Source organism: Mytilus galloprovincialis, chromosome 11, assembly GCF_965363235.1.
Source record: "Mytilus galloprovincialis chromosome 11, xbMytGall1.hap1.1, whole genome shotgun sequence".
In the NCBI taxonomy this organism is placed as follows: Eukaryota; Metazoa; Mollusca; class Bivalvia; order Mytilida; family Mytilidae; genus Mytilus; species Mytilus galloprovincialis.
The window spans coordinates 66,257,664-66,272,978 of record NC_134848.1 but is presented as its reverse complement, the minus strand read 5'-3'; the positions used below and the strand labels follow the sequence as shown (position 1 = coordinate 66,272,978).

Sequence of the window (15,315 nt, the reverse complement as noted above, 5' to 3'; positions counted from 1 at the left end):
TCTCAAATATACTTTTAATAACTTTTTTGCTAGTCACAACCTAGTATATATCTAAATTATGTGTTTTCAGAACGAAATTATTCAATCGACAAATTTGAATATATTCTAAAGAACTTACCTTTATTCATATTTAATATTAGTTGCAGAGTGAGACCAAACCACAATCTCACAACAAATCATGATAAGTGAATATGAAAGTAGATTTGTTTGGGTAAATTTTAATTTCTGAATTTAGAACAAGTGATAACTTTTATTATCCTATAATATAATCACTGATGTCAGTGATTACTATTGTAAACATAGATTTCTGAATGAATAATTCAAGTGATAAATTGTGTTGTTCCTTTATGCGGCCAGTATGACCGGTGAGAGAGGTCTAAGTCCGTAATATATTTGTTTATGTAATCGAAATACTAATTTGTGGAAATCGGCATGCCCTATGACAATGCAGATTTGTGAAAACGGTAAAGAGCAAGCGCAAAAAGTCTGAAAATGTGTAGTGTGCGGCTGAGATTTTTTTTGCGTTTGATTTATTGCAACATGGTTTATGTAGTGTTCTTGTGTAGAATATGGAAACGCATACTGACTGAGCATGAAGAGAAATACAAATGTGTTGTTCCTTCGAAAGCACAAACATTTTTTACCTACATAATTTAAAACTTATGTCTGAAATTCTGGGTAAAATTGATTATAATGAAATTATAGCTATTCAAACTGCTTTATAAAGTGATAAAGTTTAACCTAAGTAGTTGATATATATCTATTAAACATGCTTATAAAGATTCCAGCTTCTTCATGCAAAGTTGGCCTTTATATCTGAATTTGGCCACTATTGTCCTGGCATGTGACTCTGTACACGTACTTATACATGCCCGATATTGTGTTATTGAAAATGTGTGTTTACAAATTTGTTTTTTTATAGTGATTTTAATCTTAAAAGATAATAACACAATGTTGTACTTCTAGATTTTACTTATTTACCTATCATGTCAGTTTGTTTTGTTCACACATTGTTGTCAAATTAATGGAATTGTATGCGACTGTCATACAAGTAAGAAGTTTATCTAGCCATAAAACCAGGTTTAATCCACCATTTTCAACATATGAAATGTGTGTATCAAGTCAGATATATGACATTTTGATGTTCATTCGTTTGATCTGTGTAAGCTTCCCTTTTTTAATTTTCCTCGGATTTTAATATTTTTATGATTTTTCTTTTTCACACAACTATTCTCGTGTTTCTGTTCTTTTGCATCCTTGGCTTTCAATTGGTTCATTGACTTTACTGATAATATATTATAGTCGAAAACTATGTTAAGTATTAACTTACATATTATGTAACATGTATAAATTCAAAGAACAAGCTAGTTATAAATTTTCACTGGAAATTTCCTTCCACAACAAATGTAACTCGCTGTATCAAGGTTGAATGGTATTTATGTTTTATATATTACGTCATTATCAGGTCTGGACGGAGTTTATAGAAGAAGATGAATCACAAAAAATAATGAAGAGCAGCATGAGGAAAGAAAACAAGGAAAAGAGAATAAGAGTGCAAAGTGTAGAAAATAATACGGTTAAACTCTATATAATTACTTCAGAAAAGAACGACGTGTGTATAATTTCAATCGTATAATTACATACAGAAAGAATCATATAATATCCTTTTTACAAAAAATGTTTTATGAGAATTTAATATTCTGACCCCCAATTTGATGAGAGAAAAAATTATTCTGGTATTAACGCAGACTTTTCCCCAAAAAAATATTCTGAATCCAGATTTTTCCTCATATGTTTTAGGTTGAAATTTTGAAAGATTGATTTGATTGATAGCGCCGAAAAAAATAAACACAATTAAACATAACCCTCCCCCTTTTGAAGTTAAATGACTGCTCCCTTAAAGCAAAACCATCCCAATAAGTGATGTAAGGACAAAAATAAAATGGACATGAAGAGAATTTAACTGTTTTAGTAATATTACTTGGTCTTGACTAAAAGCGATCCTTTAATATATATCAACTTTGATTAAGTTATCAAATCTTTTTTTCTTTATCTACCAGCACGTGTTAAAATATTTAGTTTACAACATACATCTGTTAGTAAATTTGCTCCCCATAGATTTATGATAAATATCAGATTTCAGAAAGTTGATTTTCAGAAAATAGTATTGAAAGGTATTGGCTTGTTGCACATGTTTCATTCATTATAATATATTATGATTGTTTAACGTAGTCCAGAACATGTTCAATTCCGTTTATTTATTAGTATATATAATAGAAGATTATGAAACAATAATGAATAAACAGCTGATACACAGTCAAGACTGTACAAAAGAGCTTTAAATGTAAAAGCCAGACATATACATCTACTTATATTGACTAGATCGCTAAACGAAAACTTAACGTATATGTTTGCAGTTGTGACCAAATTCAACTTGAAAGGTTTTTTACCCAAACATTTAGACCTCAACACCTATATTTGCTTTAGTCGGTAGATGCATTATTTTATTTTTATACTAGTTGTTCTTGGCTTTGAAATAGCCGTCAGTAACTGCAAGTTCTCTTAGATATGTACTTGGTGTCTCTTTTGTTGTTGAGATGTATAAGTACCTGACCACGTCCATGTGTTTTTCGTTAGATGTAATTCTATTTGTATGCATCTGATGAGTTAATAGTTATCAAACGTATCAAGGTTGTATTTATACGAAGTACGCCAGACGCACGTTTCGTCTACAAAAGACTCACCGGTGACCATATGTGAAGCTCAGATCAAAACAGTTATAAACGCCAAACAAGTACAATGTTGAAGAGCATTGAGGACCCAAAATTCCAAAACGGGGTTAACTATGCCTGGGATAAAAAAAAATCCTTAGTTTTTCGAAACATTCAAAGTTTTGTTTCCGGGGGGGGGCAAGGTGATAGGACGCACCGCTGGAATAGGTCACCTTTTCTAGCTTTAAAACATGTAAATAGGTCGGGTAATCTATCAGAAATATATAAGGTCAATAAAGTTCACATAACTTTGTCTGTCATCTTTCTTGCTGTTCCTGGCTGTGTTTTATCAACCATTTTTTTTTCTCATTTTGCACTTTAATATTCTACTGGTACATTACACACCAAACGAAACCCAAACAATATGGGAAAATGCAACATTTTTACCTACGCAATATATGAATAGGTATATATTTTTGAAATCTAAATTATATGAAAAGGGTGGGATAACAGAAACCCAGCGGCACCCCTATCAATTATGTTATTGAAATGCCAATAGCATGTCAACATCGATCGAAGTGCTGACTGCTGGGCTGGTGATAACCTTGGGGAAGAAATGTCCACCATCTCTCGGATTAATATAGAAAAAATAGAACGGGCTCGTGGATTCATATACAATTATATATATGGATATTAATAGTAACATATGAACAGACATACTACATGTACTTCGAGATTCGTAACTGTACTCAAAGCTCAAAGTGCCATCCAGGATTTTAGCTACATTCGTCTGTTGAACAGGCATCATTCAAATGTAATGATTTTTTTAATTTGCCTCATCTGTTGAATCAGTTAATATTTGCCACTGGACGTCAGATAGAACAAAGGCCAATGTAAACTTTTCCCCAGATTGAATTTTAAATCAGAATTATATGTACTACTAGGTAAAATTTATCGAGTGTATGATCTTAGTTCACAATATTAGACGTTTGTCACGTTTACACTGTATTTGGCGGTGAAAACACACTTTGACCAAGTTCAATACTATCTTCCTCTGCATGGTTACCAGAAATCTTATCAAGGGTGACTGGTGAATAAAATGATAACCTTTTTTCAGACTGTCGTAAAATTCCTTGTCAATGTATGGCGTCCGTTAGGATGTGTGGGATATAAAAGTACGAAGTCACGTCCTCTTTGAATGAGGACCCGGTGCAACCTGCAGAGAGAGTGTATGCTCTTTGTACGTTAAGAATCTTTGGCCAACTCTTCGAGGGTTCCGTATGTATAGAAAGGCTAAACGTATGTCCCTATCCAATTGCATTCATTTTTATATGACACTCCAAATTTCCCCGACCTTATCCGTGACGCCCTCGTGTTCAAGGCCTAATAAATTGTATTTATTGTAAAATTTCTCGTCCTGAACATATATGAAATATTTGCTGTTGGACGTTACGCATCAAACAATCAAACAATATAACATATTGATGAAATGTCTGGTCTTTAATGCGAACTTATAGTAAACCTTTTTGTTAAGATTCATATGCGGTTAGTAAAATCCATATGGGCTTCAGTCAAGCAGCAAACAATGTAACTTATCATGTGGAGACAAGAAGACAAGGCAAAAAAAAGACAAGGAGACAAGAAACAAGCGACATAAAAATATCCAGAGTGCCACATTCTGTCTAGAGAAGTGTACATACAATTTGTCAATGATTAAATCGACCTCAGTCTATAGTATACATGCCTGTTTACATGGCCGTACTGTGACATATAGTAGTTGTTAATTTCTGTGTTATTATGTCTCTTTTGAAGAACTGTCTCATTGGCAATCATACGATATCATCTTTTTTATTATATTTGGATAAGTCATTTTTTTTCGTTGAAATAAAGATTATAAAGTCGTGTTACATATAAAAATATTGGCTTTATTGCAAGTACAAAATATCACATAGAGTTTATCGTTGTGAAGAGTGTGTAACTATATCGGTTATGATCATGATTATAGTGACATGTGTACATAAGAATAAATAATATTACATTTTAATAATACAATAAAATTGAGAATGGAAATGGGGAATGTGTCAAAGAGACAACAACCCCATTATTTTGATTATTGATTATTTTAAATTACACCTTTTACATCCTTCAATTGGACCTATAAGTCATCTTAAACTTAATGTTCATATTTTCAATAAGCAAAATTAATGTGAAATTGTTACTTCTTCTCTTTTACAGAAAAATAAATTCCATTATTTGGCTGTTTGTCTTTGGTGAAATGCATGTCACCAAATTTGCAAATGTACTATCATTGATGTTATAAATATCAATGTTCACTGATTCAAATGGCATGTGACTCAAATTATTGAAAGCTTTACAGTATAGTAAGAAGTGTTTCTCATCTTCGACAGTTCCGTCGTTGCACAGGGTGCAGAAACGTTCATCAGGAGCCGCTTTTCTAAAACGCCCGGTGAATTAAGAACCAATCAAAAAGATAAACGGATGAATAACAGTAAAACTAAAATTAATCCAACAGAGCTTCGAGTAGTCGGACCGGAATTTGGTTTGGTTTGAACTTGCTTCTTCAGATCTGAAACTAAACAAGTAAATAAAATATAAACATTTATGAATACTGCTATGAATGATTACATATGTTCAAAACTGAAAGTGATTTTAGTAAAAATGACAGATCTTATCCGATTTATATTGTAGACAATGTAAGTGATGTCCAATGTTTGAACCCCTAAAGATTCACAACTGCAATATTTCACATTTTGTCACGTGTTTTATAGCTGACTATTTGGTAGGCGTTTTGCTCATGGTTTACGGCCTTATAGGGACCTGCAGTTGCTAACATCTTAGTTATTTGGTATATGATGAGGAGCAATCACACGTACCACATATCCTTACATTCAATATTTAGTCTGACGTGTGACAGAATGGTTAACCGAACAATTAGTTTGAAGTATCATACTTTTATTTGAAAATGTTGTGTCCACTCTCGTTTTTTACCACTCAAACCTATGGAAATCGGAAGTCAATATGATTCATATAAAACTTCTAGCAACTTCGAGTGTCTCGGACAAAAACTTCTAGTAACTTCAAGTGTCTCGGACAATGTAAAGACTTTTGTGGTTCGTCATATTATTAGTGTGTTGCATTCAAGCGATTACCTGAAGCTTAACTAAATAAATTTTTTACATCAAATTAATGATCAGAATATTTTTTAAAAAATAAAACATACACCCCCTGTTTTTAAAGTAAAATGGTCGTTCCATAACAAGATTGTGTTTTTTAATAATTTAACTTACGTTTCCCAAGTAACATACTGCGTAGAGATTGCTGGCTTGCTTTAAGTTCATTGAGTGAGTTCCGAGTTTCTCTATAGTCAGATTCTAACTTGTGTTGTGCAGCTCTGAAATCATTTCGTATCTTATCCACTGCGTTTTGTGTTTCCCTACGTAAACTACTTTGAGTGTCTCTTGATTCATTTTTCAGAGCTTCTTGTGATGCAATCATATCATTTATTTTTTGCATCATAACAACCATCTTTTGGTTGAATTCTTCAAACTTCTTTCTATTTTTCGTTCCCATTGCATCGATCTGTTTTTGCATTTCCATTTGGAGTCTTCCTTGACGTTCGTATTTTTTAGCTAATGTGTTAAGCTCTGTTGTAAGATTGTTGATGCGCTCATTAAAGGTCACAGTTGTATTCTGAAGCACTGCAAAGAAATATATATAAATTACCTTCCATTTATATAAAAATAAGTTCTAATAAAATGGAGGCAAGCAGTTATTGGGAAACGTTCAGCATTCACAAATGGGAAAATGTCCATATCGTTATAAAATTCCCCGTCACGAAAATATGAAATAATAGTTTATGGTAATATTTGTTGTTGTCTCAAATCTATACCCTAAGGTTTTTAATGGTCGACTATCATGACAAATGAAAATTGGCGATGTTCCTCAGATAGATAGTTAACACATTGAGCAAATATTCGATCGTTTATTAAAAGGGACTGTTGAATGCATACATTGTCTATTAATTATATTACCTTACGATTTTATATTTTCTAACAGTTACTTAAAACAAAATTTCATATTCACAGTTGTAAAGTTAAATACAAGTTCATAGAGTTGCCGATCATATTTCATTCTAAAACACTAAATGAATATTAAAATGTAGTAAAAACGTAGTTTTATTACTTGCAAACAACTTAATACAAATAAAGGATGATATGGTTTAAGGTCAACGAAATAAATTATCAAGTATAAATCAATTGTCAACTTCATAAATTTTCAGAAAATATATTTAGATATAAATCCAATAATAAAAGTGAAACTAATTAAATATTTACAGCCTCATTGACATATTTTTCTTTGGACGTTGAGCAAGCTACAATCATTCAGTATTGCATTATACTTTCTATATTTCAAGACATATATATATATATATATATATATATATATATTATCCCCTGAACATCAGTAAGGGAACAACCATTTAATTTCAAAAAGGAAAGGGGTATGTTTTTTTCCTAAAACAAAATATTCCTATCCCCAATTTGATCCAAAATACACATTCTTCAACGTCAAGCATATGAAAAAAAAAAAAAAATGACAGAAACATAAAACATAAACTAACCCGTCCCCTTGAAGTTAAATGGTTGCTCCCTAAACACTCTAGGACACTCTAAAACTAACCCGTCCCCTTGAAGTTAAATGGTTGCTCCCTAAACACTCTAGATATGTAACGTACCTGTTTCTAATGTGTCCAAGTTGTCATTTTGATCGTAATGTCCAGCATACAATAGTTTAATGTCATTTTCAAATTTTTTCCTCTGTTGTTTCATATCTAATATGTCTTTTTTCATACTGGATATCTCTGAAAATATACAGGTTGGGTAATATATTTTTACCATATATACAATAATAAAGACTAACCACATAAATTCATGTTATGTAAACTACATATATAAAACCATAATATAATTTAAAAAACATTTTAAAAATAATCAGAAAATCGTCATGATTTACAATATCTTTTTTCAAATTTCATTACCGATGCAAAATTTAGTATACACTAGGACACCGGCTACCTACATCAATAAAAACTGACCGCGGAGAAGTATAACAATAGTGTTGAAAGTGGCGTTTAACATCAACAAGTCAATCAATTATGGACGGGGCTCTTTCCTCAACCAAATATCTGATCATACTTTATTTGACAATTGAGCTAACATAAAAATTTAACCCCATCCATTTTGCGGAGGGGGGGAGGTCTTTGTAGAACTTATTAAACATTCATATAGATGAGGAATGACTTTCAGATTGACATAATTGATTGAGCTGCATCGGATAGAAATTTACGTATACCTCACGCAAGTGCCCCATATACATAGACATTTATAAGAATTAATTTTGATACACTCACATACAGCTAGTCCACTCTGTGGACGAAAAGAGAGCCGAGTGCGTCAGCCTCTCCTGCTGGTACAAAGCCTCTACACCATCAAGACTCTTGCAATGCCTCCTCGCGGTAACACACGGATACTGGGGTCTAGTATCTCAGGCTAATTTGCAAGGGATCTCAGAGCAGCAAGGGCCTTAGAGATGCAGAGTGCAGGCCCACCGGCGAGTGGACACGCCCTGGCTCTAATCAACCTTGCCCCAGCTATGGGTTAAATGCCCCACTGCCTTGTGGGTGACTTGGGAATAGTCAAAGGCTATGGAAGTTAATCCAAATAGAAAATCCGGGTAGATGGAACTCGTTAGCAACAGCAATCGTCTAAGGGATGGAAACCCCCTACAGAACAACCCGACCCTTCACGTAGAAGGTTTAGCTTAGGGCCAACACCCCTAACTTGTAAAAAATATTACGTTACAGAAACGACTACAGAACTGTAGTCGCCCTATGTCCCCCTTGGGACGAAGTGGATTAAGTCATGTAAGTCACATACGAAATTAAAGATGAATGTTCGTCTGTTTTGTACATGTTGTAGATTTTGTTTAAACAGTTATACCTTCTAACACACTTTCCATCGAAACTTTTTCAACCCGAAGTAGGTTACGAGATGTATAAATTAATATATATGTAGGGACACAAGGTCGATTTCTATCCGACACAGCTCTATGCTTAAACCTAAAGTCAATACATTGTACTTAGAATTGGTAAAAAACTATTTTTTCTGACGTACCTTTCTCATCAAGGGACAAATTCGCCATTTTGTAAAATGACAATGCAACGGAGCCAATACTACACGCTGCTATGATACCGAAAAAAACTTTCCATTTCCTTTTTTTAATCCAAACACATGTACATATTTTTCGCTGCGGATTTTTCGTCTGTTTCCCGCCATTAGATTTCATGTCAACATCATATTCACTTCTCTTCTCGTTAAGTAACTTGACAGAGCGATCTGGATACTCATTGTCGTCTTTGTCTAAAATGTCAACATTGAGAATTAAAACATTGCGCCAAAGAAAATATATACAACCAGGCAGGGCGCAGCTTTATACGACCGCAGAGGTTGAACCCTGAACGGTTGGGGCAAGTATGGACACAACATTCAAGCTGGATTCAACTCTAAATTTGGATTGTGATTAAATAGTTGACACAGCATAGGTTTCGAACACAGAATGAATGTAGTCTAATGAACTTAAAATATTTTGTTTTGCCTTTGAGCAATTCACTATGCTGTTGAATATTAATCCTCTCAAAAAAATGTTTGAAGAAATTTTCTTTTTTATTTATGAAATCTGAAATGAGAAAAATTTAACCTCCCCCACCCCCCCCCCCCCCCCCCCCCCATTTTTTTTCACATCCCCTTTCCCTTTTTCCAAAACTGATCTCAATTCAAATTTCTAATGGACTTTGCAACAATAACTACTCATCTAAATACATCATAAAATATTAAAATGTAACAAAAGGTGCTTGTTATCACTGAATGGTAAAGATTGTTTTAATTTATCAGTTGGTAGTAAAAGTGAATATACATTGTATATTGTATAAAACAATGATTTAAGTTGATTCAACTACTATTCTGGACAAAGAAAGCTAACTCCAATCAATTCAAAATTTCTTGCTATTGCACAATATTGTGCAATTAGATATTTCTTGCTATTGTGCAATACTGTGCAATTGAAAATATTTGCTATTGCACAATACTGTCACTGTGCAATTGAAGATTTCTTGCTATTGCGCAATACTGTGCAATTGAAAATTTCTTGCTTTTGCACAATACTGTGCAATTGAAGATTTCTTGCTATTGCTGAATACTGCGCAATTGAAAATTTCTTGCTATTGCAGAATACTTAATATAATAATTTTGGATCCTGATTTGAACCAACTTGAAAACTGGGCCCATAATCAAAAATCTAAGTACATGTTTAGATTCAGCATATCAAAAAAGCCCAAGAATTAATTTTTTGTTAAAATCAAACTTAGTTTAATTTTGGACCCTTTGGACTTTAATGTAGACCAATTTGAAAACGGGACTAAAAATTAAGAATCTACATACACAGTTAGATTTGGCATATCAAAGAACCCCAATTATTCTATTTTTGATGAAATCAAACAAAGTTTAATTTTGGACCCCGATTTGGACCAACTTGAAAACTGGGCCAATAATCAAAAATCGAAGTACATTTTTAGATTCAGCATATCAAAGAACCCCAAGGATTCAATTTTTGTTAAAATCAAACTAAGTTTAATTTTGGACCCTTTGGACCTTAATGTAAACCAATTTTGAAAATGGGACCAAAAATTAAGAATCTACATACACAGTTAGATTCGGCATATCAAAGAACCCCAATTATTCTATTTTTGATGAAATCAAACAAAGTTCAATTTTGCCCCTTATTCCTAAACTGTTGGGACCAAGACTCCCAAAATCAAACCCAACCTTCCTTTAGTGATCATAAACCTTGTGTTTAAATTTCATAGATTTCTATTTACTTATACTAAAGTTATGATGCGAAAACAAAGAATAATGCTTACTTGGGCCCCTTTTTGGCCCCTAATTCCTAAACTGTTCAGACCTCAACTGCCAAAATCAATCCCAACCTTCCTTTTGTGATCATAAACCTTGTGTTTAAATTTCATTGATTTCTATTTACTAATACTAAAGTTATTGTGCGAAAACCAAGAATAATGCTTATTTGGGCCCTTTTTGGCCCCGAATTCCTAAACTGTTTGAACTAGAACTCCCAAAATCAATCCCAACTTCCCTTTTGTGGTCATAAACCTTGTGTCAAAATTTCATAGATTTCTATTTACTTAAACTAAAGTTATAGTGCGAAAACCAAGAAAATGCTTATTTGGGCCCTTTTTGGCCCCTAATTCCTAAAATGTTGGGACCAAAACTCCCAAAATCAATCCCAACCTTCCGTTTGTGGTCATAAACCTTGTGTTAAAATTTCATTGATTTCTATTCCCTTTTACTAAAGTTAGAGTGCGAAAACTAAAAGTATTTGGACGACGACGACGACGACGACGCAGACGACGACGCCAACGTGACACCAATATAAAAATCATTCGGTCAGAGAGCAATGTAGTTTTTTTAGTTAATTATATAGAAAAACATCAAATTTCCTTTCCGGTCAGACAAACCCCAGATCAGTTTGGTACAGACTTACAGATTCAGATTCATGATTTTCTAAATAGTTGTGAGTGGCTTTGAACTAGCTGTAAGCAACTGTCAGTACTCTTAGATCTGTACGTAAAGTGCTTTTCATGTATGTTGAGTTATACAAGTACCCGGCCACGTCCACTCTGTGTTTTATTTCTATGTTCTTTTATAAGCCATGTGAATCTAGTTTAACACGGTGGTTGTTTGTTTTTAAAGTCCAGTGGCAAATATTTCATGCCTTTTCAAGACGAATGCGGCGAGGCATCATAATTATAACTTCATCTCGATCTTCGTTAAGAACTACATGAATCAGTACTAACACTTCCTACAAATATCTTTGACTAAAAAGATCGAAGTCTATATGTTGACGGAGTACTTAACACATCTCTTGATAAAAGTACATATATCTATGTGTTTAAGTACATTCTATTTATTTCTTTTAATTTCCTGTCGAAATCTTGTTTACGTTTCGAATGCATTTATATTCGTAGGCAACTCTTTCTTACATACTATATTTGATACAATGTGAGGCAAATTAAATATAATGTTTTCCTGGTTTTACTACCATCACTATTTGTTCTGCCGCATTTAAATTAAAATGTTGAACTATAGGGTTTTAGTGACAGCCAAATGTGCCGAATTATCAGTATTTATATACTTAGCTAAAACATGTAAAACAATGTTGGGCAAAATATTCCACTCTACCCTTTAAATCTTAATGAGACAATTAAACACACATGTTTTTTTTTAAATTTATTTGTAAGACATGACTTACATATTTTTTTAACGATTGTTACTGCTATGTTTCATATTATATATATAGTTGTAAAGGTGGATATGTAAAAAGTAGGATATTATATAAATGAATAATCATATGTCACAGGGGCGGATCCAGCCATTTTAAAAAGGGAGGGTTCCCAACCCAGGATAAAGGGGGGTTCCAACTATATGTCCCCATTCAAATGCATTGATCGGCCAAAAAAAAAGGGGGGTTCCAACCCCCGGACCCCCCCCCCCCCCCTTCTGGATCCGCCACTGTGTCACAATGCTTATAACATGTATAATTCAGTTTGTATTTAAATGCAGTAAAATTGTAGTTCCATAAAATACAAATGAATATATGTAAAGTAAACGAGATCTGGGTAAATGTCAACTATATAAGTAAACAAATACTTTAATGAAGTAGAATAAATCAATTGTCAATTTTAATTTTCTGAAAATAGATATTTAGACATAGACATCAGGAATCCAATAGGGAAAATGAAAGTGAAAGTAATTTTTCCATACATGTTTGATTGATTACACTGTTGAGTTGTGTAGTCCTCGGTGTAGTCAGTTCAATAGATTAATTATATTTCTCACTGTTAGAAATTATGAGTGAAGCATGTATGATCAAACAATATTATATAAAAGCGTTGACCTCAATTATTTTTTTTTTCTTTTACACCCTAGCGATTATTAGAAAATAACAACCAGTAAATTAATCTATATTGCATGATACAACTCAGTTGTTATCATTTAAGAAAAAAACATCAACTATCATTTTAAGTAATGATACATTTTAATAATATGCCATCGACAGATTCCTCAATTGTAGAAAGAGTTTTTAAAACATGTAAAACGCATATATATATATATGCACGTGTCCCACCCTGCACCTCATATTTAACATGGGAACGGTATGTCTGTTCCTGATTTAACACACTCCGTTCCGACCCGACGTGCCTATGTATTTCAACATCCCGCCTATCCAAACAGAGGCCCCTTAGGTGTTAACCATTCTCTATACCCGTCTACCCTTAGTAAGTATTACACCGATAACTTACGTAAAAAGTAACAATTAAAGAGAACAACAACTTGAATAAGGTGGAGCCGTGTTATCTCATACACCAACATTATAAGATATACACACTAATTCATTGTTTATTTTTATTTAGTGTTTTTTTTTTTACATGTTATCTAACATTAGATCTACGTAAGAATCTGCGACTAAAAATTCCGCCATTTTTCTTGGATATATATCAATTATATATTATTATTTTCTAATCACTAAGAATTAGAGCCCGAATTAGATCACATGTCTAATGTGGTATTCCTTAAATCATCTGTTCGTAAATATTCTTATTGCTAACTTACCTGTATACATCTTGATTGTCTGTAGTAGACTGAAATTAAATACGTTAACAAACAATTTTGAATAAGTGAAAGTAAAAATAGATGATGTGGAAATTTCCTGTCTGGGTTATTCTTCTGCTAAATTTAGAACACGCGTTATCATAATTATGGGGCTCTGAACGGGCCATAACAAAACACCATATTATGTAATTTGCCTACCAAGGCCCCCTGACTGCACGGTTTAATAACAATTAAACGTAATATTTCCTGTCCCAGTTATTCTTGTGCTAAATTTAGAACAAGTTATCATGATTAAGGGGCTCTGAACAGGTCAGAGGTTATTTGCCTATCAAGGCCACCTGACTTAGCGGTATAAAGGCAAAGTAACGTAACAGAACATAATTGTATATAATAGTTACAAAAAGTGTAAAATTGCTTAGTTATAATTGGAATCAATAAGGGAAATTCTAAAAGAATTTATGTATACGATAGATTTAAATCCTTATCTTTTGTCTCATCATTACGAGGTTGACATACTTTTTCTTATAGTTTTAAAGTAAAAGTAACGGTTTCTATTTTACGTTTGGTATATTATTAGTAAGGTGTTGGTAAAAGATTGGTTCTCTAAAATGAAAATTACACTTAATAAATCTTGCCATTTTCTTAAATTACCATCATCAGCAGCGCTAGCTCAAAACAAAGTGAAAGCCATGGATATATAAATATCTATAAAATTTAAAAGGCAAAGGTGTGTATACATGAAACATTTGAAACCGGGGATGTTCAATACCCGAATACTTTTACAAAAATTATTCGACAAAAAAATACTGAAGAAAAGTATGAAACAAACCATGCAGACAATTGACATCCAATCAAATCTACATGTATCGTAGAAGAACACGGACTTCCAATTTCTATATGTCTTCTCAGATCGCTCCATTATCATGGTATATTGTTCTTGAGGTAACTGCTTTAATGAGGACACATTCACTAGTGTGAGGTGTACAGATTTTTAATCGTAATTAATATGCAATGCAAGAGAATTGTATGTCCTATATTCATATATATAAATCCCAGAATTTAGCTCAAATCGGAAGCCTATTTTCAACTTGTGGTGAGATTCGCGAGTTTTTTCTGTGTTGAAGGCCTCCATTTAAGATAAAGATCAGCAATAAAAGCAGTTGCTCCATAAATTTCCAGTCCTAAATAATGTTAACCAATTTTGTATCCTCAATTACGCAACCACGTGCCACGCCTTCTGCAAGTGATGAACACAAGACAAATGTATGCCTCACTTGTTCAAGTGTTTAACTGCCGGTCGGACGAAAACCTAAGTGTCCATTGTTCTATTTCCCAGTCACCTTTGGAAGGCAATCAGTCCATCCGAGTTATATTTTATTTTCATATATTATTTCAAAGCAGTATATGCCATACTATTTGATGATGTAGTTGTCTTTTTGGTGGATTGTATAGCAAGATCTTTTGTATTTGATTGTCTCATGGTATAAAGCCTGTGCGTTTTGTGTAAAGTTATAAACCAACACTTGATGGATTGGTATTAATTAGCCAGTCGTTTCTCCTTCCTAGTATGGTATAATCGTTTTAATCTCAAGTTTTATCGTTTTAGTTTCGAAATTAAAAAAAATACTTAAGTGTTCTATCCCTAGAAAAAATTATCAAAGCTGCTTTTGGCAAACCCTTTCGAAAATTTTGATTTAATGATTTATCAAATTTCAAGGCCAGATAAAATGATCATGATACCAACAGCAAGTTTTACCATCGATACAACGAGGTATAACAGGTTTTAATCGATCTTTACAACAAAAACAAAAATTATTTGACCAAAAGGAGTAGCAACTAGA

General features: G+C 33.0%; 1 protein-coding gene across 1 annotated transcript; it reads right to left on the bottom strand.

The window, feature by feature from the left end:
- Window positions 1-4,615: 4,615 nt before the first annotated feature.
- On the bottom strand, window positions 4,616-13,610 carry LOC143052651 (uncharacterized). The gene is made up of 5 exons (XM_076225715.1): window positions 13,475-13,610; window positions 8,906-9,151; window positions 7,468-7,593; window positions 6,020-6,430; window positions 4,616-5,304 (listed from the first exon to the last, which is right to left on the bottom strand). Exons 1-5 carry the CDS (start codon window positions 13,482-13,484, stop codon window positions 5,195-5,197), a joined length of 903 nt encoding a protein of 300 aa, XP_076081830.1. The 5' UTR covers window positions 13,485-13,610; the 3' UTR covers window positions 4,616-5,194.
- Between the last annotated feature and the right edge of the window lie 1,705 nt (window positions 13,611-15,315).

Coding starts and splice junctions, on each gene's coding strand:
- LOC143052651 (XM_076225715.1), bottom strand. Junction 6,431..7,467: donor CTTGGACACATTAGAAACAG/GTACGTTACATA, acceptor ATTTCTTTGCAG/TGCTTCAGAATACAACTGTG. Junction 5,305..6,019: donor CAGTATGTTACTTGGGAAAC/GTAAGTTAAATT, acceptor TTACTTGTTTAG/TTTCAGATCTGAAGAAGCAA.